Below are 24,244 nucleotides of genomic sequence, written 5' to 3' on the forward strand. Positions count from 1 at the left end.
GCTGAACAGACCAGCAACCCCAAAAACGTGATTCTGAAAATCTATTCCAAAAGGTTTGCAGCATGAGCTGCTGAGTGGGGAAGTGTTTCTTTTTTAGTGTGGCCCATATTTCTGTGCCTGAATGGGATATGAGTACTTGTACTCAAAGAATGGGTGTTCATCAGTCAAAAATCTGTCCCTTGAGTTTTGGGGATCCCTCAAAAGGTAGTTCAGGTCTCATAGAAATAGATGAAAACACCTTTCTTGATTCTTCCAGGTTCAGCACAGGAGGTCAGCCAAGACGCACACTGGCTGTTTTCTTTTAATCCTTTCAATACTACCCCCAACCCCATTTTTACCTATGAAGAGAGGAGAGGGAAGGAAAAAATTAGGAAGATGAAAACAAAAGGAGCTTGCTTTTTGAAAATCAGCCATCAATGATACATCCACAGTGTATATTCATGTTTGTAGGATGACTGCACTCAGAGAATATTTGAGTGCTGCAGTCAGAGGGAAACCTGTGTATGCACACCTGGGCTACCTTCAATTAGTTAGGGGAGTAATAAAAGTCAACCTACAGGGGCACAGACCCAGCCTCTACCTAAGTCTTGGTATTATCGGTGGCAGTGTGCAGTTTGTAGCACAGCCTTTTGTTGCTACAGCTTCACTGTTCTTAGTATTCAGGCTAGGTAGATTAAGGCTACATTCAGATATTTTGTTTTCAAAAGAAAGGCAGACAAAGTCAATGAGACCACGCATGCAGACTACATGAGATTTATACTTGCTATATCCTGTTAAAATATATGTTTTAGTTTTACAGATTGTTTGGATCATCCTGAAAATCAGTTGCCTCCTTCCTATTTAAAGATTGGTGATCACAATATGAAGCACTGCTGCTGCAGTAAACTCTGCTATTTTTAGCTATACATGAGCAGTACAGCCTTTTCCTTTTAGAACAGAATTTTATTTCACTATTAACAAATTAAACAAACTAGTGTGGGATACATTATCAAGTTGCCGAAGGTTAGCCTTTCTTCATGTCATGCTTGCGAGTGACTGTGCTACACTAATTAAAAACATTGCCATGGCAATTGCTATAGAAATATTTAAATTGGCATCATTGCTAACAAATCCCTGCTATTGATCCCAGCAGGGCTTATTTCACACTACACCTGAAGAATCTAAATAGAATATTTTACATTCAAAAGGACTTTAAAAGATACATTTTTCCAGTTACTAATGTGCTCAGGAGAATAATGTCTTTCATACAGAGATAATTCATTTACCTGGAACTGTTGTAGGATTCTGATATCAAAGTCCGTACTGCAAGGAGAGACTAATGTTTCTAGGCTACCAACACAGATCTCTCAAACCTTAAAAATAGAAATCACCTATTGCCTCCACTCAGGTCCTCTGATTTGCGAAGTGGGGAAAGAATGCAGGTTCTCCACAATTTGGGCATTAAAATGTTTAATACATGAACACTTCACCTTAAAAGCAGTTTCCAATGCAACTAGAAAGAAAACTACTTTCCATCATTTGACAAGAACAGTAAGTTGACCATTGTACTAGAGTAAATGGTGGGAATGGAAGTAACGCGAGAGAGATTGCATATATAATTTTGATCAGTTACTTAGAAAAAACCCCATGACAATTCTTCTCTCTGGTTTCAAGCTTAAGATTTTTGCTCCTCTTAGAAGAAATCAGATTAAATCTTTACCATAATGTTTAGTAGATCTGGATTGATCCAGAGTAATAACTCTCTCTTTATATCCAAAACGTCCAACTATTGTAAAACTCAAGAGTGGGATATAATGCCCTATATCTTTTTCCTTCCCTTCCCTTCCCTTCCCTTCCCTTCCCTTCCCTTCCCTTCCCTTCCCTTCCCTTCCCCTTTCCTCATTTCACAAAAATATCCTTGACATGAAGTATATTGTCTTTCCTCGCTGTAGGTCTTTCTGTTAATTAGCAAGAAAATCAGTAGAGGGCAGCACTACACAGAAAAACACACATTTTAACAATCTCAGGTTATGTTCTGCCCTGGCTGGGGCAGAACGTGGGAATTTAGATTCCTCTGAGGAAAAAAACTCTGTTCAAAAATTGGTGTTTTTACAGAAATAATTTCTTATAGCAGGCTCAGAGCATCTGTGTACCGTGCGTTGTTCTCCCTTGGAAGCTGCTCTTACTTTTCCAGACTACACCAGAATCCTTTGTTTCAATATAAAAATACACTTTCTGAGTCTACCAGATGCAACCCCTGACCCTCTTGAACAGCTGACTACAAGAAAAGATGCATAAGCCAATGACCACCTTGAAGTATTTCTTTGAGTACAAAGAAAAGACTAGTATAAATATCTTATGCATTTGAACCACATAATCACAGAATTATAGGAGCTGAAAGGGACCTCTGGAGATCACCTAGTCCAACCCCCCTGCCAGAGCATGTTCACTTAGAGCAGGCTGGACAGGAACACATCCAGGCAGGTTTTGAATATTTCCAGAGAAGGAGACTCCACGGCCTCTCTGGGCAGCCTGTTCCAGTGATCTAGCACCCTCAAAGTAAAGAAGTTTTTCCTCATGTTGAGATGGAACTTCCTGTGTTCCAGCTCCTGTCTGTTGCCCCTTTTCCTGTCACCAGGCACCACTGAGAAGAGCCTGACTCCATCCTCTTGGCACCCACCCTTTAGATATTTATAAGCATTGGTAAGATCCCCTCTCAGTCTTCTCTTCTTTAGGCTAAACAGACCCAGGTCTCAGCCTTTCCTCATAAAAGAGGTGCTCCAGTCTCCTTTGATCATGTTCGTAGCCCTCCACTGGACTCTCTCCAGCAGTTCCCAGTCGTTCTTGAACTGTGGAGCCCAGAACTGGACACAGTACTCCAGATGCGGCCTCACCGGGGCAGAGTAGAGGGGGAGGATGACCTCCCTTGACCTGCTGGCCACACTCTTTTTGATGCACCCTGGGAGACCATTGGCCTTCTTGGCCACAAAGGCACGTTGCTGCCTTCTGGTCAACTTGTTGTCCACCAGGACTCCAAGGTCTCTCTCTACAGAGCTGCTCTCCAGCAGGTCAACCCCTAACCAGTACCACTGTATGGAGTTATTCCTCCCTAGGTGCAGGACCCTACACTTGCCCTTATTGAATTTCATTAGGTTCCTCACCGCCCAACTCTCTAGCCTGTCTAGGTCTCACCGAATGGCAGCACAGCCTTCTGCTGTGTCAGCCACTCTTCCCAGTTTTGTATCATCGGCAAGAATGAGTATGGCAAATTGTGTTTGAACAGAAATGAATGAAGGCAATTTTAGGAAATTAAAAATGTGTAGTTTTGAAAAAGCAAAAGTGAACCAGAGTAAAACAAAGTAAATCATCTGAGTGTTAAATTTGTCTAAGTCTTGAAATAATGACATTTTCAAGAGAAAATTTAAACTCTTTGACATTGTTGGATAACATCTTTCACAGCAGTCTTCCAATGCTTGGAGGTATTGCAAAACATATTTTTAGGATTTTTAGTAGTTTCATAGATTCATTATGTGTTAAAATTTTGCCAAATATGTGTGTAGCTTTGGTTGTTGTCTTCTGGTTTGTTTTATTTTAATGAAGAAGAGCTGTTATGTTCAAGAAATTTGAGAAATAAATAATTCATGACCTTAAATATACAAAAAAAATAAAATTTATTGGAATAGTTAAGTAGCAACATATCACTCATACACAAAGCAAAAGCAATCAAACCCAACATTTGACCAATATGAATATTTGAATACGTTATCATTCAGAATGTATATAAGATGAATTCTTGAAATAGAGTCCAACAAAAAGTGTTTTAATGCAGCTGTGGAAGAGCACTATTTGAGGATACATCAAGCAAGAATATCTCAAAAACAGACAAGAGACTTCAGAACCATTGGACAAACTTGATAATCTGCCTTTTGAGTATGGTATTTGCAAGAGTAATTCCTGTTGCTGTTTACTTTCATTTTGCAATAGCTTAACCAGGATCTAATTCATAAAGTCTGAAGAGGCTCTGAAATCTGCCTCAGATTGTACAGTGGGCTGGATTTAAGGATCTGGATGATCATGTTTTATGCTCTCTATTGATAAATAGCTTTATTCAGTGATATAAACTACTTCAGTCTATATTATACAGGGAAATAGAATCATCAGACTAAGACATGGATAAAAGATTGGATGAGGTGTTTTTTTTTTTCTTTTGATATGCACCCAGTTTCAATCACAAGACACGATCATCACGTATGCAATGTGTTTTCCAGTTATTGTCAAAATTTAATGGTGTTAAATAAAACACAGGAGAGTTCCCCTTACTCCTCTGCATGCAACTGAGCATTACAAGGGAGAAAACAAGTTTTTGAGTATACCTACAGAATTCAAAGAAAATACATCCACTGATGTATGCCAAGATCTATGTACATTCGTGATTTTATGCAAATAGAATCTACTTTGTGCTTTGATTCTTCAGTTAAAATAAAGACGTAAAAGAAATTAAGTTTTCCTGCATTGTAACCATGATCTCCATAAATTTGACACCTATCAAATTGTTCTCTTTTTTTTTTTTTTAAGCATGATGTTAGAAAGTGATAAATATTCCAAGCCTTCACTTCTCGATCAGCTAAAACTCTGTTTGAAGTTACTAAAATGCTAAGACTTTGATCCTCCTTCAGGATTGCTAGGTAAGATCCTGAGACCATACAGAATATCATCGTTTTAAGGAAAACTTCACACATGGGCACAATTCTATCATTTAATCATTAAGATCTTTAGAGTACAGTTCATTGAATATTTTCAATTAAACAGTTTGCGTTCTCAGCTGACTAATAATTTTCACAAAAAGCATCTTATTTCCCAAAATGTCTATCTTTTTATACAGAAGACGACTCCCTTTCCCTACCCTAAAAAAAACCCCACAAAGCAAAAGTAGCTGCTGGTAATGTTGGGTTGTGGGAGAAAGGAGGATAGGTATGTATGTGTTTTGGTTTTTTTAAATTCAAAATTTCATTACTCTAAAATTTCTGGGTGTTGTGTCTTCATGCTACTGTCACCGCTCATGAACTAGGATTCCCGAAGTAAACGATACTTTTGCTGCTGAATTATATTTCTATGCTTTCTGTAATATACAATGACAACTCAGCTAAAGATATCTTTCATCAAAAGCAGGCTTACCAGGAAACCCAAGTCATGGAAAAGACTGGGACATCAGGACCTCAATTGTACTGCTAAATAAAGAGTACCGTTTAAAAAAAACCTCTTTGTTTTGATTAAATGTTGTTTACAAACTTCTACACAAAATATCAGTGCCAGTTTCAGAAAAAAAAATATTAACAATAAGATTCTGTATCATAAAAATTCCCATTCATTCAGGAGGGGAAAAAATAAAATACATTTCAAATGCAGAATTTTGTCCTAAATGCAGAATTTTGTTAACACCAGCAGGATTCCTATGAACCAAAACTTACGTGACAAGTACTTTTTCTTTCTTGAATAAGGAATCTCTTGAAGGCATCAAGACTACTTTAAATTTTATCTTATATTGTGAGTTCCTTTATGCAGAAACAGAAGCGGATCCTCTGAACAATGAGGGGTTAGCAAAGGGGAAGATGGGCTTGTATTAATCATGAAGTAACAGAAAATTCAGATTTGCAGAGAATTCTGAACAGATAGTAAGAGAGGATAGCATCAGGCTGAGCTGGGAGAGATTAAGTTGGAAGGTTTCTTACTATTTGTGCTGTTCTGCTGTGTCGTGATGCTTGTAGCTAACATATGCAGATGAAGAAGTATTTTACCTAGATTGTGTTTTAAATTAATGTCTATATACAGTGTGAGAGCATGAAATAGAAGATGAATGAGACGTTAAAGAACTTGACTTAAAACTCTCTGAGTAATTCTTACATGTAATTGTTTCAAGAAAATTTTCAAACACGCAACTTTATTTTTATGGTTATATGTAATTTCCATGGGTTATTGTCGTGACCACTAGGCTATTGGTATTCCCTGCTTCCGATGTCCTTAGGGAAACAAAATTATTGCAACTTACTCAAACACTTTTCTCCATCCCCTAGGTCCTACTTACAAGAGGAATATAACATTTGAAAAAATTGTTGTGGTGAATTATTAGAGGAGTGGAGGCTAGCAGCATCTCTGTAAATGATGAGGACTTACTCCTTCTTGACAATTTTGCTTTGGAGCTGTATGTTTCATGCGATTCATATGATGCCATCTGAAAAAAGGACTAACAAGCACTCACGCAGTGAAAGGATAACAGGATTGTCAGAGAATGATGGAAAAACACTGCACCGCACCAAGCGTGGTTGGATGTGGAATCAATTTTTCTTACTGGAGGAGTACACAGGTCCAGATACTCAATACGTGGGCAAGGTAAGCCTTGAGTTTAAAGGATTCTTTACAGGTGATGCATCTGACACACGTGATATTATCCCTCCTTCACCGCAGTTGTTTTGCTTTTTATAAAGCAATGGTCCCAATTTCTCATATAAGTCAAACAAAGCACGTCATGGACCACCTGAGGCTTCTGTGACTGTTCAAAATTGTGGGAGAAATGAAGTAGTTTAGTTAAAAAAAAAAAAAGGAAACTGTTCAGACTAAAATGTTCCAATTTCTTATTACATATGCCCATGCAAGATTTATCATTGAATCATTTCCAGTTTTCAACTATTAAACATAAATATTAGATAAGGGAATAGAGAATTTATGCCTTCATTCATCTACCTTGTGGCATTTGCCAGTACACTAGGATGTGTGGTTCCTCAAGTGAAATATAAAATCCTATTTATTAATAATAAAATTGCTGTTTATGCACAAGTCCAAGTACAGATAAAGTGTTTGAGAAGAAAAAAAAAAATAAATCTGGTTTTCATAATTTCTGCAATAAACTGAGGTCTTTACTTAATGGCTCAAAAGACCTTCCATTCTTTGAGACCTACCTACATGAGCTAATGCTGACAACAGCACCTCTGAATTCCAGCTGTCTGCAGTCCTACCTTTTCTGATAACATACAACTCAAAGTTTTCCATATTTTTAGTCCTTTGTGGTGTCTCGCCATTTGCAGATCTGCCTTGTGGTCTGGTATAAGTAAACAATCTTGGTAGAAGTCTAGAATACACACAGCAACCACCCAGAATGACTTACAAATCAAGGAAATGTTTATCTTAATATCTTAAGTTAAATAAATATCCATTCCAGTTTCTGTCATTGACCCACAATGCTGTCATTAGCCCAGATTGTCAGGTATATCTCTGTTTTTGGTGCCTAACTACCAAACGAATTGAGACATTTTTAAATAAAAGACCCCAAAATGGTTTTGAACATTTGCTAATATCTCTGGTCATGGGAGTCGTGATCTTCTGGAAAATATGGAAATAATCTCTCTTTATTAAGAAACAAACATCAAAGAAGCCAACCATGGTGACTATGAACTTGATTCTATCCTCGTGTATATGAACACTACACCCATACAATTCTGTTTTCAATTAAATTAATTCTGACTTGCAGTAGCGGAAACAATATGAGACCAAATAATCCTATTGCTAGATCTGTTTGTCAGTGCGTAAATAGGAAGGTTTGTTGTAGGCAGAGAGATCTTCAATAAAGAGTGCACTAACTGCACAGAGAGATTTCTAAACAAAATATGGTTGGAAGTATCTTTTAGTATTGAGTGAATTTGCCAGGAAAGTATACAATAAGGTACACAATAAGACAGATCTCCATAGCTGTAAGTTCTACCTAGTCTCACAGAAATATTTTTTTTTGTAAAAATAGAAAGCTGTCATAGAGGAGAAGTAAGTATCAAAAGTAAGAGTTGATTCCAGTTTCAGTCTCACTGCTATCGATTAATGGACTCCAAACCATCTATGGCATTCAAAACTTCAAATAAATTAAGCTTACATCAAGACTGTCATCACCATCTGTTTCACATGAGGAATGCCTACCTGATATATTGCAATAGGGCGAACTTACTCTGCACTTATTCCAAACTAACTAAAAGCCATTGGACCTTATTACCATAGACCTAAGTCCAGGACGGAAAACGAATGGCTGTACAGCAGTCGAGATGCTTAATTTCTTATAACTCAGATACCATGTTAAGATTTTTTACATTTCACTGCAAAATATTGTACGGAGGCCCTGAGTGAGGAGTCAGCATTACTGATTCTCTAAAAAGATGGAAATCACCCCAAATATTACCCAATACTCCAAAGAGATTGAGTTGGATTGAAGTGATAAACTCTATAGGGTTGCATTAACTTTAGAACAGTTTATGACATGACAAAATGATCATTGTTCTGTCCTCAGTGGTGTAAAACCACAGTAAATCCATTTCAGTTAGTTCAAATTATCCTAGGTACACGTGACATACAGTACCAAGTGGGAGCTGCTACAACAAGAAGTCAGCTAAGGAATTTCTTTTTTATTTTTGAAAAAAAAAGCAACAACTTTTTTGAACAATATTATTCTGAGAAAGGCTTAAATCTCAGGTTTAGTATTCTTCTGCTCAAAGTGATGGTAATTAGCACACTGGTACGTGTGAAGAGAGAGCACTTTTATGCCAACCCATGGGGACTAGTTCATAGCAAGTATTCTTATCCAGTCCCTCTTTAATATGGATATGCACAGGCAGATGGATTACTGGGCTAGAATAACAAATGTTGTACTAAATATTAAATAAACTGAATTAGGAAACTTTGTCAGGAAATAAAATTCTAAGGGATCATAGCCATAATACTAAAAAATTACTTTTCCCTCCCTGGTTCAGTTTTCAAACAATTTTTATCTGTTAGGGCATTGTTTGTGTTTTGTTAGTGATGCTACTTTGTTGATGCTTTATATTGTTATGAGTGCATTCTGTTGTTGGCAGTGGGATAGGATCACCAGCATCAGGGATCCATGAGAGTTGGACACTTGCTTTGATCGCTGGACTGTCCAATTCCTGTCTGGTGCTCTGGCCCCCATGAGAGCACTTCTGCCTTGTGCACAGGCTTTGCTCAGTGTCAGAGGTCCCTGGAGGGAGGAGTTTCTCCCCCACATCTGAGGGGTTTTCATCTGCTGTAGTGCTTTTAAAATTGTATTGTCAGAAGCCAATGGCCCCACTAGCCAAGTAGCCCCAGGATGCTCGCTTTCCCCATATCTAAGTCCAAATAGCAGTTGTTACCAGGGTTACTCTCACCCCCTGGTCTCCTTCAGAAATGCCTTCTAAGAATGGAAAGTTGTTAACAGCTCCATTATCCCTGATTTTTTTGTTTCTTTCCTGCACGTACCAGCCTAGTCTCAGCAGTTAGACATGGCAGACGCAGTCACGGTCTCATTCATCTAAGTGGTGCTTGTAGGTAGGCTTCACCCTCTGACAAGAAGTAACTAAAAAAGAGGTTTGGTGTACTTGTAAGGTAGGTGAAATGCCCAGCTCCACACAAATCTGGTGCATGTCTCCCAGACTGTTAGCTGGGGTAATACAGTGTTAACAACTCTGAACAGCTAGAACAGCGTTTATGTTCCCAATTATAGTTAGATAGCTTTTAGACAAAGGCAGTGGTAGCGATGATAGGTGATGTAAAATGGACACCAGTAAGTGCAAGTGCATCTAATGCACTTATCAGAAATAGGAAATATTGTTTGATGAGCAAAGGAAGCTAGCATTCAACAGCTGCCAAAAGGCTTGATGGCTAGAACAATTGTAGTAAAGATATTACTCAAAGAACAGACCTAAATCACCAACCACCCCTCAGGAACCGGGCATATACGAACAACAATTTCCCTGTGATTGTGATGGGAGTCAAGTTACATCCAGACAACCTACATTATATCCATCACACATCTTTCTCATCTATCTCATGTACTCGTGCACGCATAAAAAATAAGTGCATAGGAAGTATTTAAATTTGTTAGGTCCTATTACTTGTACCTGCAACAATGCAAGAACTGCTTATGACATCCTTTGATTTCTTACCATTTTAAATTATATTCAGGAAATGCTTAGAGAAACCAGTGGCGCCATCATGCTAGGTGTTGTATAAAAAATGCACAGGGAGATAAACTTTGCTCTGGGGAGTTTGCAACTGAAACATTCAGTTAGACACAGGTAGGATAAACAGTATCACAGAGTCCTGTTTAAAAAATTGTCTAAGAAAAAAAAATAAAAAATTTCTAAGACACAAAAATGATCAAATTCTTTCAAGATGCCTGTTGCCTTGGGGGAATGTTGGATATCTGAATGGGATCATCAGCACGAGGAATTTTCAGAGGACGTAGAGGGGGGAACCATAGAACTCATTCTGCATACTAAGAATTCACAAAAAAGAAAAAGAAAATGTGTTTTACAATATATCATTCAGAGTTAAATGTATGAGAGAAGTTTATTTTTAAAGGCAAATATACAACTGGCATTTTTTTGTGAAATATGAAGGGGTTGAGAAAGTAAAACACCTGACTGTATGTCATACTGTGGCATTCCTTTGTTTCTATAGCCATAGATCCGACTTCTCAGCTGCTACTAACTTTAAGCCCCCTGTAGAACCTAAGAAATGAAACCTAAAACACTGACCTTCTATGAGAAAAGTCTACTCAATTTACTCACTCCCTAAACAAACTATCCACAGATATAATAATCTAAAATATAGGAATGCAGTTTAGGAAGTATTAAAGTATTGATGGGGATGATGTTCATTAATTAAAGAAAGAGCTAATAAAATGCACAGAAGGCTCTAACCAAGTAGCCCTTTGGGGATAATTAGTTTTATTTTCCAAAGCTAATACTGATTTTATGTGCTTCCATTTCTAAATAACTTACCTGATACCCACTGAATGGGCATCAGTTGTGCAAAATGCCAAATATCCCACCTCTTTAACTCCAGTCCTTATGAAATATCCCTAGGTGGGAAGAAATAGTCCTAATCAAAATCATCAGCCATTTTGGAAAATGTAGTCCGTTACGCTTTGCAACAATACACTTAAGTGATTTCAAGAGACAAGAGATTTTCTCTTCTTCTAAGTCTCTCAATTACATTTTTTTCATGAAAGCTAGTCTCTCCCTATACCATACAGGCACTTTTTTAATCAAAGTGAGCTAATCTTGATGGGCAGATAATGTGTGAAGTTCCATGCAATGTGTTTTAGACCCAGTCATCAACTGTACAATAAAACACCTGTCATATCACAGAACTTAAAAACAATAAACAAACAACAACAATAAAAACACTTTTTACACCACCTTCAACCTTTCTTTTTCATATTAAGGGTGGATATACAAAATCAAACAAAAAAGAAATGTCACTTCTCAAAATGAGCTGCTCCATGAATAACCTCCTGTTTAATAACTTCCATAAAAAGAAATGAACTAGGCTTTGCATGTCATCAGCGTCATTTAAATTGGATGCAAACTGAAGAAAAATCTCTGTTCTACCTCCAGCTAACCAGTGAGTTTGATTCATAACATTTGCCTGTGTGTCTTATTAAAAAGTATAAAGTGAAAAGAAAAATATTCAGAGGGTGGATTTGTTTTGTTTTTCGGGGGGCGGGGTACAACATATATTCAAATGGAACTATATTTCTTGTAGTCTGCACTTACAAATATTCAGACATCTACAAGTGAGGTTGCCTACTATAGCAGTATGCCTTATAAGAAAAGAGAGAGAGAAGACTAAAGGAACTTCATGTAACTATTCAAGAAGTGTCAGCAAATTACCAACCTCACCAGACTTGCTGTTATTTAACACAAAATTTCACTCAATTGCCCCATTATACTATATGGGTTTTTTTCCCTTATTTAATGAAATTGGATAGTATTTCTTTGTAAACATAGACTGAAAACGTACTGATGCCTGGAAATATTATTTCACATTACTTTGCTGGCTGCCTTTGGTACATCACAGAAGTCATGAGTAGGCTCCCTCTTAATATGTGAAGCAGCAAAGAAGTCAGAAAATGGGATCAGTGAAGCCATTACTCCATTAGTCTTATCCCAGTTCATCCACGTCCTCTCAACACATTGCTGAGGTCTTGGCCATTCTCAGCCTCTGCTCTGAGCAAATTGGGTGGAAGAAGCTTATGGCCTAAATGGGTGACCCACTGAGCTGGCTCTGACAACACCACAGTACCAAACTCTGGAATAACCTTAGTTTCTCCATCCTGAAACATAATGTTCTCATCTGCCATAAAAATATTTTTTTATTAATTGCCTAATTTTGTGTTCTTTATGTATTGAATTTGATCTTAATACTGCCTTTAGAGTATCTGAGATAACTTACTGATTCACTTGTGCCACAAATAGTAAAAAGAAAAGTTTTTAATAAAATTTGATTGCTACTTTTAAAAAGAAGGATGGAGGGCCAGGGAAGAACACAGTGAAAATGCTACATCTTTCAAAAACAATAGGACTGTTTTCTTTTGGAGCACAGACAGCTTCTCATTTTTGACAACCTAAATTCATTTTTAATTGAAGGTTCAAAAATAGTGAACAGATCTAATCATATCATGCTTAACCCAAGTATAAGCAGTTTAAATTGCAAAATATCTTGAATGTTACATTGCACTGATAGGCCTAAGCTAGAATTTTGCAATCAAATTTGGACATCATATTTCACAAAATAAAGAATCATTTCTGAAAGCAACTGCAATGATCAGAGACTTCAAATACATGAATAACAAGAGTGAGTTTGTATTGTTTGATACAGATAGAGCAGATGTCATGAGACCTGACAGCTTCTGTTTCTTCAACTAAGAGGTTTGGAACTACATGATCTTTAAGGTCCCTTCCAACCCAAACTGTTCTATGATTCTATAAAAGACTGCTAAAAAAAATATAATCTCAAATTCTTGTCATGTTCAGGGCAAGAAGTTGGGTTCATATTGTCATCAGGTTGATTTACATTCAACATCAGGTAAAGCTTTTTGATGGTAGAGAGTCAATACAATGATGTACTAGGTGAAGATCACTTGGAGAGACAGGATTAACTTAATACTGGAGGTTTTCATGACAAACTGAAAAAACACATGCCAGAAACTCCACCCTGATCCCATCTGGAGGCAGGAGGATGGCACAGATTATCTCTTTAGGTCCGTGGCTGTTGTGTTTTCAAGGATTCTGTGTGTATTTTTCAAGTTCAAATGTTAAATCAGCTAAACTGCTTGTGAAAAACAACAACAACCTGCATCAAGAATAAACACAAACACATAAGAAATGAGGAAATCCTCAAACTATTTATTGCAAACTCTTCCCTTTCCCTTTTTCTTCCCTTTGCCCTTCCTTTTTTGCTTCTCCTCCCCTCCCCTCCCCTCTCCTCTCCCGAGACAGAACATCCAGTATGCAATGATTTTCAAGTTGAAAAAAAAAAAAGCAGCAGAAAGCTGACAACGATGTGCCTTTATAGACCCTTTGTGCTTAATTTATAAGATAATTTTTGAGAATTTAGCAAGGCTAAGTGACAACGTCATCCATAGCATAAATACAGGCACCTGAAAAATTACCCAGTTACTTTTAAAGCCACAGCCAATACGAGACAATTCAATAAAGGCAAACCAATAATAATTCCCAAATTATTTTCACTTTTCCCTCTCTCCCTCCATGCTTCTCCTCTCAGGTGTGGAAAAATTACACTCACCCGATACCCAACATATCAGCCAAAGCTACGATGTGGAGTCTGATTTATTGTTCACTACAATGCTTGCTGTTGCTTAGTGACAGCTCCCCTTCCCCGAGGATCTCCTGAGTGTGCTCAGAGCACCCGTGGGGTGGGCCAGGACAATAGTAACGAGGGTCTGGGGCCCAAAGAATGGAGGACCCCCCCAATATGGAGTTTGCTGGGATTGAGGGTGTTGACAAGCTAACAAAAAAAAAGGCTCGAAGTCAAAATACCTGATTTAAAGACAAAGCGGGCATGGAGAATGGAGTTCTCTTCGGTCTCCAGTGGTAACTTCCAGTTGCCGTTTAAAATACCATTTCCATTTTAGTAAAAAGTGGCTTTTCTGAGCTTAAAAGCCTCTTGGTCTTAGCAATCTCCTTATGCGAAAAGGCCTAAGCAGATCTGCCTCAAAGATCTGGTTGGCTCAGGAACCTTCCACGATAGGTAATTGTTATTTGTAGAATAGAACTATTTTATTATTACAACTTCATAGGCTGGTATTTCTCAGCCTTGCAACTTTAAGCCTGTGGGAAGAGAAGATTAGATCAGTGGCAATCTGCAGACAAGCTATTATCAGGCAATCATTTATTGTGCATGAAAACGTTGGAAGGTGAGGAAAGTGTATTTCACAAGATACGAAGCATGATATTGTACATTTATTGCATTGATTACATCATAGGAGTGATTCTGAAAAGGGGAAGTGTTTTGACTATATTGTGGTTTACTGATACCTGCCAGCCTGGTGATAAAAAGAATGCAAAACCTATGAGAGCAAATCAATATGTGACTACTTAGAAAGGTCAATTTGACTGCATCAGAGGGTGGTATTGTGCAACATCTTGTCTGTTGGAGAAAGGTTTATGAATAGTCACCTTGAAGACAAACAGAGGAGCTGTCAGCAAGCAACTGTCAAGAACAGCAAGTCTTTTCTTCCTGTACGTGTCTGATACATCAAATCCTGTCCATTGCAGAAATCATCACACATTTCACCCTGAAAAATACGTTAGTCTAGCCAATGTAATCAGTCAATTTAACACTATGCTGGATATCAATCAAAAGAGGAATCTGTGATCTCTTATCAGTTATAGAAATACATAACTACGGTCAATTCCTTGCTGTATGTACTGCTGTTGCAACACAAACACACTGGGCTAACTTCTGCTCTGTCTTATGTCAATCTACAGTTGAGAAACTCTGCTGAAATCTCACTTTTCTGTTTTTACACAGCAGTGTGCAATAAAAAGGGTAAGAAAGCATTCCAGCCTCCACAAACGTTTCAGAAGTTATAAATTCCTCCCTATCTTGCTCCACATTTCAGAGACAAGCACGCCCATTTCAGATGGAAGCCATCATAACACCTTTGTCAAATTGGGAGTGTGAGGAAATGACAATCAAGCTGACAATATTAAATGAGTTTTAACCTTAACTGAAGAGATTATTTTTTTTTAATGTGTTCTCCATTTCCATAGAGGAACTTCAGGAGAAATGACATCAGATCCCCCTCTGTTTAAGTTGTAGAACCTTTAATTAAATCTCAAAGAGGTCTTTGGAGTATTCGATTCAAGTACAAGAATAAATTTTTAGCCCAAACGCTGCCATAAAAATAATTGATAATGCTGGAAATAATGATTAATAAAATTTGATTAAATGCTTGCTTTATGTACATTTTGCTTTATTTTTTCCATCTGTAAAATGTAATTGCCAACACTCGTCTAACGAAGCTTTTCCTCAGAACATGTCTGTGTATGAGGTGTTCCCACACAGTATTAGAAAAAAGCTCTGGAATATCATGAAAACAGCTGTGAATCAGCCATTTGCTTGGAAACATGGCTTGGAAGTATTGGATTGAATAAGATATCAAGGCACTCTATGGAAAGGAGGAAGAAACAGAACTAAATATTTAATAGCCACCTACCTGGTGAACAGTGAATTTGCGACACAAATGATTGCTCTAACTTTTCCTAACACATAACAATGACAACCACGGAAGTATTTAGTGGGATACTGTTATACTTCTACTCAAGCATTCATAAAATGCGTTTACCTAACTTAAACTTTGTGACTGGTGTCGCCACCTGTAGCCATTTTTGCCCCTTCAGCTTTTAGCTATTGCTACATATTTCTGATGAAGTCTTGGTTTCTAAATATTGAAAAAAAATTTGGTTCTTACAAGAAAGTTCTATGCAGCTCAAGTGGAATTAACTCTACTATATCACACTGTTAAAAATGTTGCAACTACTGACACAAGCTTTAAAAAATGTTGCTTTTATGATAGTTCAGTCTTACAGGGATTGTGGAAGTAAGCATATTTTTCTTTTTAATAAGCATTTGTGATGAATAAACACTGTCAAATACCAGGAGGTAACAGAACATTAAATGTTCAAATACAACTGGGTCAGGTAGCTGACTGATAGAACAGAATTAACAAATGAAAAATAAAATACAGAAAGTATTTTCTTACCTTTTCTCTCCACCACTGCAGCATTTGCATTTAGAATGCTGAGACTAGAGATCCTCTAAATCAATAACTTAAAAAAAAATGGAAAAAGTTACTGTATGTTCTGCGTAACACAGGCGAGTGAAAGAAATAAGCATGTATATCTAATTTAAGCCTATGTTAATTAGATATAAACAAATGGTGTGGACAATGAAATAAATGTAAAGAGGAATTTGGCATGAAAGCAAGTATTTCTGTATTTATTGTCACTGAAGTAAATGGAAGTGGGGTTGTTACAAGAAAGCAAAATAAATCATTCAAGTTTTTTTTTAACTGTCTCTCAAAGTTTCACAGAACATGAAAATACATTCATCTCTGTAGAGGTTAGTAATAGTGAAGTGGAAGAGGTCACAGTCTGATTCCCATCCATTCCATATGAAAGATTTAGAATCACATGCAGAAAGGCATGAAGTGAAGGGCAAAATTTGAATCTGTCCCAGAAGAAATTCTGTAGTCCTTCAAAAATACTGTTAACGGAGGGAAATAGGAATGACCCATTCTGTTTTCACTCCGTTACTGGTACTGCAATTGTCTTTGTACTTCAGGTGGCTAAATCTTGTCTAACTTCAAAGCGTGTAAAAGAAAAAGAAACAGCATAAAAACCCCAAAGTTTAAAATCATTTTATGTGTCTAAAAAGCTATAAAAATATATATGTGTGTGTATATAGGTATCAAACATTGTTTTCTCTTCAGGAAAAAGAAAAGATTTATGTTGATCTCTGATGAGGAAAAGAAAGAAAAGGATAAAAAAAACCCCTCATAGTGATGATGCTATGATTATTAATAATATATTCTACTTCTCTAAGTACCATTCAATGAAATAAAAGAACAGTACCTGTGGTGAGGCAGACAATGACACAATATCTGTTCTTCTGAGGAGCAAACTGCAACAGAGTTGCTGAAACAGTGATTTGAGGTCACAGAGACAGACAATGAGAACAGGTAGATGAGACGTATCTATTTGAAGAGATCAAGGCAGAAAGAACAGCACACAGCTAGAGTGAAAAACATTTGGAAAAAAAGCACTCCTGATCCCTCTTTTTGAATATTAGCAAAATCTCTACCTTAAATTCTATCTTAAAACCTATCTCCAAATGGTCAACAAGACCATGGTCAACATTTTATTCCAGATGAAGTCATAGGATAATTAGCAAAACAATCAGTTTTGTTTTGTGTGTTGCGTTGTTCACAGTAAGCATTGAAGATTCCAGTTCCACCCTCCCCCTCCAATCTTTTTTTTTTTTATAAAGTCAATACAAAATTATCATTGATACCTTCAGATTTTTATCTGCTTTGACCAGATGCAAACACTTTGACAATCCATGCTGTTAAACTAACATTAATTTAAGTCATTCTTTATGCACCTCCTGCTGGGTTTCTTTTTCATTAATATTTTCTCTGAGAATCTAAAAACCCCAAAATTTAAAAAATCCCTCTTAAATAACTCCTGCATTGTCTAATGTCTACATGTTAATCTCACTTCATCTGATCAGCTTGCAGATTCAGCTATTAAATTAAAGATACCCTCGATAGAGCAACACCGTTGATCTGCAGGGCTTTATGCTTGGTTTGGACCTTATGCTTTGGCTTCTCCAGACGCTACTTCTCCTTCGTGGAGTTTTCATCTGAAGCCCCAGGCAGCCTTATCCTGGCTTCATGCTTAATCAGACAGGTACAATCAGTCTGTGCTTTATGTGGAACTTGAAGCCTGTCTCAGGTCCCCTCTAAATGGCATTACACTTACCAGGTTCTATTGTGCCAAGAGGAGGATTAAGTTGTTTTGATAACTCTTCCAGCCACCACCTTGTCTTTGCCATCATTGTAGTGATGACCTTCCAAAGATGTTTAATTTTGAAACAAGGTTTAAATGAACCAGACAATTAGGTAATGCAAATTTCAATAAATATGTAATCAGTGACAAATAACAAAAAGCAAAAAAAAAAAAGACCCTAAATATTTCTTTCCTAACTACTGGTTTTCACCATACTCTTCTTGAAACAATAGCTTCACTTAGGAAGCTACATTATCACAACACAAGACTCAAGGCTTGGTGCATCCTGATTTCAAACCTTATGCTTTAATATACACACCTTTGAGAATTTACTTCTCATATTTTACCAAGAGTTGGGCATGCACCTGTGTGTCTCGAAGCAGTCACGGGGCAGGGGAATTGCAGTCAGACTGAGGAAGGCACGAGATGGTATACTTTCACTGAGTACCCTTTGGTTGGTATGGCAGTTTGTGTTTCCAGCACAGTCTGCAGAATAGAAAAACAGCACAATACTTTTAAATTAATTCAAACCTGTGTTTTTCTTTTTTGTTTGGTTAACTGTGCCAATAAATAAGCAGTAGCAAAGGACCTTAGTGATGCTTTAACCCTCCACTACTGTTCATTTGAAAGTTTAGTTTTACATAAACATTTAAGGTATTTAAAGAGTAACCATTTAACAATCACATTCTGAAAGCGTATTGAGGAATGAACAGATTTCTTCTTGTGAGGTGTGTACAGTGTCCACAAGATATTTATCAGTTTGCAAAACAGTATCTTAGGAAAAATACATCTTTTAAAATCGTGATTTGAAACTTCGTGGTAGAGATCATTGTGAATCAAGCATGAAACTCAAACTCACCACTTCTTAGATTTGAATTCATGTAAAAATAAATATGTTTTAGGGATAGTAAATAACTTCTGGAATATTTCTGGAAACGCCATATAGTTGAACAGCTTAGGAAAAATGCACATTTTGGGATCTGCTTCCTTTGAGTCAGCAGGCTGACAGTATGGTTTTGTTTGGTTGATGCTGCAAACCTGGAAGCCTGTTTACATATTTTAGGCCAAAAAAGACTCTTTGATCATATTGCCTCGCATCTCAACATCTTACTCGATTACTCTTGCATTATGCTGTGGGACTTTCTGATAAACATTGACCTTTATCTGTAGGCATCTGCCTACATGTATACACATATATACACACACATAAAATTGTGACTAAGAGTAATAAAATACTCCTGCTATGGATGTATTCTTCAGGATATTGTGGATGACCCACAACTTGAAACAGTGTAACTTTTGTCAGTTTGGTATAACATCAATCAATACAGTACTTGTCCAAAATTAGGGCAATGCGTAACTGGACAAGTTCAAGGACATCAGATTCATCAAACAAATCAAAACAAAAAGAAGATCTCTATTCTAATCTGACAGTTGTAGATGCTGGGGCCGGGAGGGTGGGGGGTGTAAAAGGAAAAAATTACAGTGGCCAGACTTGCATGCTCTCTCAAACCAGCATCTCCTATTACCTCTGAGATAAAGTACTCGGCTAGACAAAACATTGGTCTCCCCTACTAGAGTGTTTCTTATATGCTTATTATTATGGAGCTGAGCCCAGATCAATTATTCCTGTGTAGGGTAAGGGATAATCCATCCATACGACGAACTCATGTTGCTTTCAGGGCCAGAGCTTTTATTCCTGCCTATCTCTGTGCACAACTTTTGGAGCTACAGTCCCTTTTGAATGCCTCTGAAACAGCAAAAAGATACCACACACAGAGACAGATTTCACTCAGAAGTTTCTGGTGAGAGAAAAATCTATGAGAAAAATATCCTTTCTTATTGTGAAGCCTTTAAAATAATGATGGATTTACCACCTGTTCCAGGGACTGATTAAAGTGACAGTGCTTGATGTTGTCATGTGAAAATTTCTTACCTGTGGACGTAACTGATGACCATAGTCGCTTTCTGTAAACCTGTATCTCATGTTATGGAACAGCCAAACATCATGGTATGGCAAACCATAAAAAACCAGTTTGACTCTTTTCATCAGGCTGAAAACCTGCAAACCAACTGTTGATCGGGAGAATACAGAGAGAAGAAAAAAAAAACAAATTCTACGTGCTCTGAAGTCCAATTCTTTGTGCAGAAGAACGCAACCACTTTCCCAGATTTGACTAAAACCTAGCATGTAGGGCACAGGAGATGTAGAGGGTATGCAGGGGAAAGAAGCACTTGAGAAAACAGCTCTGGTTTCCAGGACTGCCCACTAGGTATGGGGAGATATATGTGGAGGGAATGAATTTCCCCATACTGTGTTTGTATCAGCAGAACCAAAAGACTACCAAGAATTCTGCTGAAGCATTCCTGAATGAAAAGTAGATTTATCCTTACCTACCAGGTCAAAATCAGCACCTGCAGCTGATGTCAGCAGTGTTTTTCACAATATAATTCTCTAGAGAATTTGTAACAATAGACAGCTGAACACATGAGCCAGATGCTGGAAAACAGAAGATAAGAAAAGTAAATGTCATTTGCCTTGTTTAATATACAGTCACTTAGGTTACCATCACACACAGAGTTTGGTTGTTTAATTAAGAAGTTTGTGCCAATGTCACAAATTCAAGTCAGGTAAATACATAGTCATTTAGCACATATATAAAACTTTTGATTAGACACACATAAATTAAAGCAATGCAGATATTGCTAGTGCAATCCACACTGAAGAACTACTGCGGTTATTAAGATATCTTTAGAGTTTTAATTAGTTAAAATGCTAATGAAGAAGAATATTGGCTAAGCTGCTGGTGGTGCTGTATCTTAGCAGCTGTAATTCTCCTGGAGGTCTGAAATCATACAGTTGGGGTACTGGTTAATATCCTACCTGTCACTAGCACTCAACATATCTTCTGTGAGATTTTAGGGGATGTTACAAGCTCTTATTTCAAGTACACTTCTTGCATTTTTGGCATGAAATAATTTATTTTGTTTTATATAACACTCATCCATCCTCCTTCACAAATACTGTCTTCTCTCCCACCTCTATATGCATAACCTTTTCTACTTGGAGTAAGCTTAGAGTGATAATTACCGTCAAGTTTCCTGGGGTCAAATCAATTTGTGCTTTAATACATAGTGGGTAGACTTGGAAAACTCAATATTTTTCTGTGCCACAGCTTCAGAATAAATAGTATAGTACAATTATCATATATGAATAGAAATTTCATGTAAGGAAGTACACGGCTTTGTAAAAGTAACATACACATAAGCTTGTGTTTCCCAGTATTTTGCATGTTTCTTCCCTCAGCCCCGGAGCTTTAGCTAGAAACTGTGATTAAAAGAAGTTTGAGGAATCTTAAAAATACAGAAATTTTCTTTTCCTCTCATTTCTGAAAGGGTCACTTGGGACACACCTGAATAGTTTATGCTTCCCTGTTCCTTCCCATTGCTTATTATTTATGCTTATCACTTTCCCATTTAAGAAGATAGAAGCCTATTTGAAAGAATCATACTAAATCTGACAGTTAATGACACTTTGCCAAGTTGATTGTTTGTGCCATGTACAGTCTATTACATTTTCCCTAAACATTTTCCAGAGTCAGTAGGTCTGGGTATATTACAGCCCAAACTCACCATTTTCTAGGTGTCAAACCATTAATATAATGCTTCTTCATGTTAATTTTACGGAAAATTTTTTCAATCTGAAGTTATACATGGTTTGAGTCTTTTGCCTTAAGCCATAAAGAAAGCAGTGTTATGAAAGGTAAACTCAAGGAAAAAACTTTGTAGCAAAGTCAAAATTGTGACTGGCATATGGAAAACACCTTAACTGTACCAGGAACTAAGAGGTTGAATATACAGCACTTTGGGGGGAAGGGGGAATGTTTTCCATCTGGAGCATAAATTGCACATGAAATCTAAAAAGAACAGAGATGTGTTTGGACAGCTGCATTATGGTTTAGCAAAACCTTAAACAGAAATGCATTTGGTATAAAAAGACAATACCAATGTAATTCTTGGTTCAGCTTTCATTTTCACAGAGGGAAAAAATTCTTTGTCGTTTATAGCTTCCAAGTTTCCCCTGCTGACATGTGATAGCCTCAAACCAAAATAACTAACACCATTTACACTTTATGTTTTATTGTTATGCTTCCAGCAACTGGAAGAAAAAAAAACAACAAAAAAACCCAGCAAGCAAACCCTAACGTCCTCCTTTAGGAAAGACCTTTGAATTACACTCACTGAAACAAAACCCTCTGCCAGACAAAATTAACAGAGAGCATGCAATAGGCCGCTGCTCCAAACATCTAAAATACACATAAAGGCATACACAAACTTACTATTAGCATTTTCAGTGTTTTGTGTAAATATTAATACAACCTAACTTTACTGGTGGAAAGAAATAACAGAGGAGACGGCAGCAGAGTAGACTCCTTATAAATTGCTTCATGCAACTATAATATGAAAGACGAATTAAGCCCATAACAAATTTACAGAAGTTATGAAAATACATTCACAACTGTACAGGATGAATTTAAAAAATACTGTAAAGGACATTAAAATTTTCTAATGTAATTTGTAGGAATTTTGCTCAAAGAACTTCTACTTATACCCAATGGTAAATAGCAAGTAAGGATGAACGCCCAAGTGCAGTATTGCACAATATACAAGGCAACCCTGATGACAGTGAACACAGGAAGAAAGGTAACACGCCAAAGCTATATCTAACCTGTGGGACCTAGAGCTGCTTCCTCATGCCAAGAAAAGCCTCAAGTTTTCATATTCCCCCCATTCCTCCCTGTCCTGGTTTGAGGAGAGCAAATAAAAATAGCTGAGAGAGATAGGAGCCTCCTCTCTCTCTTACATGTGACCAGGATGTTAAAGGGTTCAGAGTTTCAGGCATTTGGGCCTGGATTGGGCATGCCCATGTCCTTTGGGCCAGATATCAATCACCTTCCTATCTATGTGGTAAGTTTATGACACATCTGAAAAAAAAGCTTCCTAACTTCAAAAGTCTGTATTTGCACCCTTTGTTCCGCCCATGCACATCTGCGTTCTAGCTGCGACTGCAGCTCCATGCAGTCTTGTATCTTCAATATACCCTTGAGGAGGTTCACTTGTGTTCTGGTAGTAGTTTCACCACAACAATGTGGAAATCAGCATGTTCTTCATCTCCCACTAAAATATGCAGATGTACCAATCTAGTGACACTAAGAAGAGTCCATTTGACCACAATAAGCCCCCAACATACCTTAACTTAAAAAGTAAGGAATGAATCATAGAATCATATACTAGTTTGGGTCGCAAGGGACCTTTAAAGGTCATCTAGTCCAACCCCTCTGTAATAAGCAGGGACACCTTCCACTAGATCAGGTTGCTCAGAGCCCCATCCAACCTGACCATGAATGTTTCCAGGGATGGGGGCATCTGCCACCTCTCTGGGAAACCTGTTCAGTGTTCCAGCACCTTCATCATAAAAAATTGCTTCCTTATACCTAGTCTAAACCTATCCTCTTTTAGTTTAAAGCCATTACCCCTTGTCCTATCACAACAGGCCCTGCTAAAAAGTTTGTCCCCATCTTTCTTATGAGTCCTCTTGAAGTACTGAATGGTTGAAAGAATGGTTGAAAGAACATTGCTCACACTTTCTAGAAGGCATTTGCAGGCAAATAGGGTTAAGACAGAAGACCGTGGGATATTAGGATTCCCCTGCTGGAGATAACTGTGTGTGTGGAGCCAGTGAAGGTAAGAAATCTGTAGTAATAGCCCTTTTTCTATACCATGACACAGAGGCACATTGTAAAGCATCTAATTTGTAAGCATTAGTACAGTAGGTACCACAATGTAGACATGGATCTACCCTCTCCTTGATGTGTCTTCATCCTTCCTTTGCCCTCATCCCTCTCCACAAGAGTGATCATACCTTTCTGAATTTAGGCAACCAAATAAATGTTTTTGCCGTATTTATTGATAACAATCTCGCTAGTCCTAAATTTTTTCCCCTTTTAATCTGCAACAATAGTTGTACAGAAATAAATTGCAAATAAAATGAAATCTAAGTGAAGTCTGGCATTTTCTTCCTTCTAAATGGGGAAAATTCATTCATATTACCATATAATTTGTTAACTGTGTCCATCGATTCTCCCCTCTTCCACTGATTACGTGCCTGCCTAACTTGAAAACAGTTACTCCCTATTACAAAGAGCAGAGAATCAGATCAGCTGCACAGTTTACAGGAAATTTAGTAAATTAAAATTGAATTAACAAGAAACAGTCAAGCACTTTTAAACATGGACCTTTAAGGAACTCTTTTCTAAGGCAACTTTTTTTTCTTTTTTCTCTATGTTTTCTTTTGC

The 24,244-nt window shown here is 37.4% G+C and overlaps 1 protein-coding gene across 2 annotated transcripts in view; it reads left to right on the top strand.

Moving 5' to 3' along the window:
- CDH9 (cadherin 9) overlaps window positions 1–24,244 on the top strand; it is a 99,873-nt gene that overhangs the window by 24,648 nt on the left and 50,981 nt on the right. The window contains exons 1-2 of one of the 2 annotated variants that reach the window (XM_063326094.1): window positions 4,554–4,664; window positions 6,051–6,366. In XM_063326094.1, the coding sequence (XP_063182164.1) occupies window positions 6,136–6,366 (231 nt within the window). In that variant the 5' untranslated portion in view covers window positions 4,554–4,664; window positions 6,051–6,135. Of the gene's footprint in view, window positions 1–4,553; window positions 4,665–6,050; window positions 6,367–24,244 lie in introns of those variants that run through there. The other variant, XM_063326093.1, reaches the window with a different exon arrangement.

Source organism: Chroicocephalus ridibundus, chromosome 2 (genome assembly GCF_963924245.1).
Source record: "Chroicocephalus ridibundus chromosome 2, bChrRid1.1, whole genome shotgun sequence".
Lineage (NCBI taxonomy): Eukaryota > Metazoa > Chordata > Aves > Charadriiformes > Laridae > Chroicocephalus > Chroicocephalus ridibundus.